A 1,905-nucleotide genomic window follows, 5' to 3' on the forward strand; every position below is an offset into this window, starting at 1 on the left:
AGAGTATGAGAGAAATGGAGATGAATTATGTCGACATCCAAAAAGAATAGTTTGAAGACCTTTGGATTTTTTATGGCAGCGCACGGGCACCTTCCAAAGACAAGGGTCTTCGGGTGATACCTTATGGCATTGCACGCGCACCTAACATACTAAATTTAGCTTTGCCCTTATTATTTTTTGATTCATTTATATGCATGCATTATAGCCTGTAGCAACGCACGGGCGTTCTACTAGTAATGTTAAAAACGCTCTTATAGTATGGGACGGATGGAGTACTTAATAAAAAAAAGGCATGCTCGATCATACATTGATAGATACACGCATGATGCATTGTCCTTCGTAGTCACCACGATCAAGGACAACAACTTTCAGCTAGTTAATAAAAGAGTGCATATACAATAGAATAGACAATGATGGAAAGCTCATAACCGTATAAGTAGCTAGAGTGCTGCCGCCTATACATGCTATATTTGTGTGCCAAGATCAATGGCGGCCGTGCTTCTTGGCGTCTTTCTTCTTGTGGTGCTCATGGAAGGCGAAGCCGGCGCTACCAACGGCGACCGTGGCTGCGATCTCCTCCTTGATCCTGTGCGACCGGGCATTCTCCGGGTCCTTCTTCGCCTTGTGCTTCTCGTGCTGCAGTTTCAACACAAGTTCCAGACGTTAAATATCTAAGTAGAAATACAAATTAAGACTAAAAGATTGTGATAGCAAGGGGATAGGGAATAATAATGCCAGGGATATAAATATATATACCAGCGCGTATGCTCCGGCTGCGACGGCGCCGAGCTGGGCGAGCTGCTCCATGTGCTTGTGGTGCTTCTCCTCCTTGCGGTGCTGCTCGCCGCCGGCCTCGGCTTTGCTGGCGTTGCTGCTGTGGCGCCCCATTGCCAACGAACTAGCTTTCAAAGAGATCAGCAGTGGATGGAATAGCGATGGAGTGAAGTGATCAACGGGCCGGCAGTATATATGTGTGATCTGGGTTGTTTTGTGAGTTGTAACGTGCTAGGGCTTAGGGCTGGCGGGTGTTCTTATATGGTGTTATAGCTTTGTGCACTGAGGCAAAAGCGCCAGCCTCCTTAACTAGTAGGCAAACACAACACGTACCTTACGCGTTTTCCAATACTTTTTGGCTCTGCTTGCACTACTCGTCAAAGGCATCTGGGCCGTGTTCGCTATCTTAACCGCGTCGGTCGGTACGTGCAACAACACGGCTAAGGCGTCTCGATTTTCTTACCCGGTCAACATGCATACATGGCATGTACCTAAAAATGACTACTCGCTGCTGCTGTTTAAAATAAAGCGGCTTTTCTTCATGAATTAGTGAACGTGACTAAGGATAACCCGTATTCAATGATTATTGAAGATAATCTTAATATTTTTAGGTATCAGAAAGAGAAAAATAACGACGACTTCCGTACCCATTGGTCCTTTTTATTATTTTTTGAACACAGTACAGACACAAGCGCTCATATACACGCGCATACACTCACCCCATGAATGCATGCACACCCTACCCCTATGAGCATCTCTGAAAGACTGAGGCGACATATCATCTTGAAATTTATGAAGTCACCGTAGGCACCTCGTCGTCGACAGGAAAGTCTCCTCCCACTGAATGCGCATCGCCGGAAATCCTGAAATAAATCCAGGAATAAATGCGAGCACCAAAATTTAAACCCTGGTGAGCTGGGACACCACAGTCCCTCTAACCATCCAACCACTGGTTGGTTTGCATTGGTCTTTTCTATTCAGTGTTGTGATAGACAATTTGGATCTTCGAGAGGCCATTATGTCAGGGCAACAGTTCACCTGGGCTAATAATCGATCTGTGCCGACATACAAGAAGCTTGATAGGGTACTCATGGACACCGAATGGGAACTAAAATTTCCTTTCATAACAGT

General features: G+C 45.6%; 1 protein-coding gene across 1 annotated transcript; it reads right to left on the minus strand.

Moving 5' to 3' along the window:
* Positions 1-357: 357 nt before the first annotated feature.
* Positions 358-993, minus strand: LOC119273604 (abscisic stress-ripening protein 1-like). Its single transcript, XM_037554710.1, has 2 exons — positions 757-993; positions 358-636 (listed from the first exon to the last, which is right to left on the minus strand). The coding sequence occupies exons 1-2, from the start codon at positions 886-888 to the stop codon at positions 484-486; spliced, it is 285 nt and encodes a 94-aa protein (XP_037410607.1). The 5' UTR covers positions 889-993; the 3' UTR covers positions 358-483.
* Between the last annotated feature and the right edge of the window lie 912 nt (positions 994-1,905).

Source organism: Triticum dicoccoides, chromosome 3A (genome assembly GCF_002162155.2).
Source record: "Triticum dicoccoides isolate Atlit2015 ecotype Zavitan chromosome 3A, WEW_v2.0, whole genome shotgun sequence".
Lineage (NCBI taxonomy): Eukaryota > Viridiplantae > Streptophyta > Magnoliopsida > Poales > Poaceae > Triticum > Triticum dicoccoides.

What these genes read in the sequence shown, in the direction of transcription:
- LOC119273604 (XM_037554710.1), bottom strand. Translation starts at nt 888, where the DNA reads ATGGGGCGCCACAGCAGCAACGCCAGCAAAGCCGAGGCCGGCGGCGAG. An exon ending in CAGCCGGAGCATACGCGCTG is followed by an intron (nt 637 to 756) that starts GTATATATATTT and finishes TTGAAACTGCAG; the next exon opens with CACGAGAAGCACAAGGCGAA.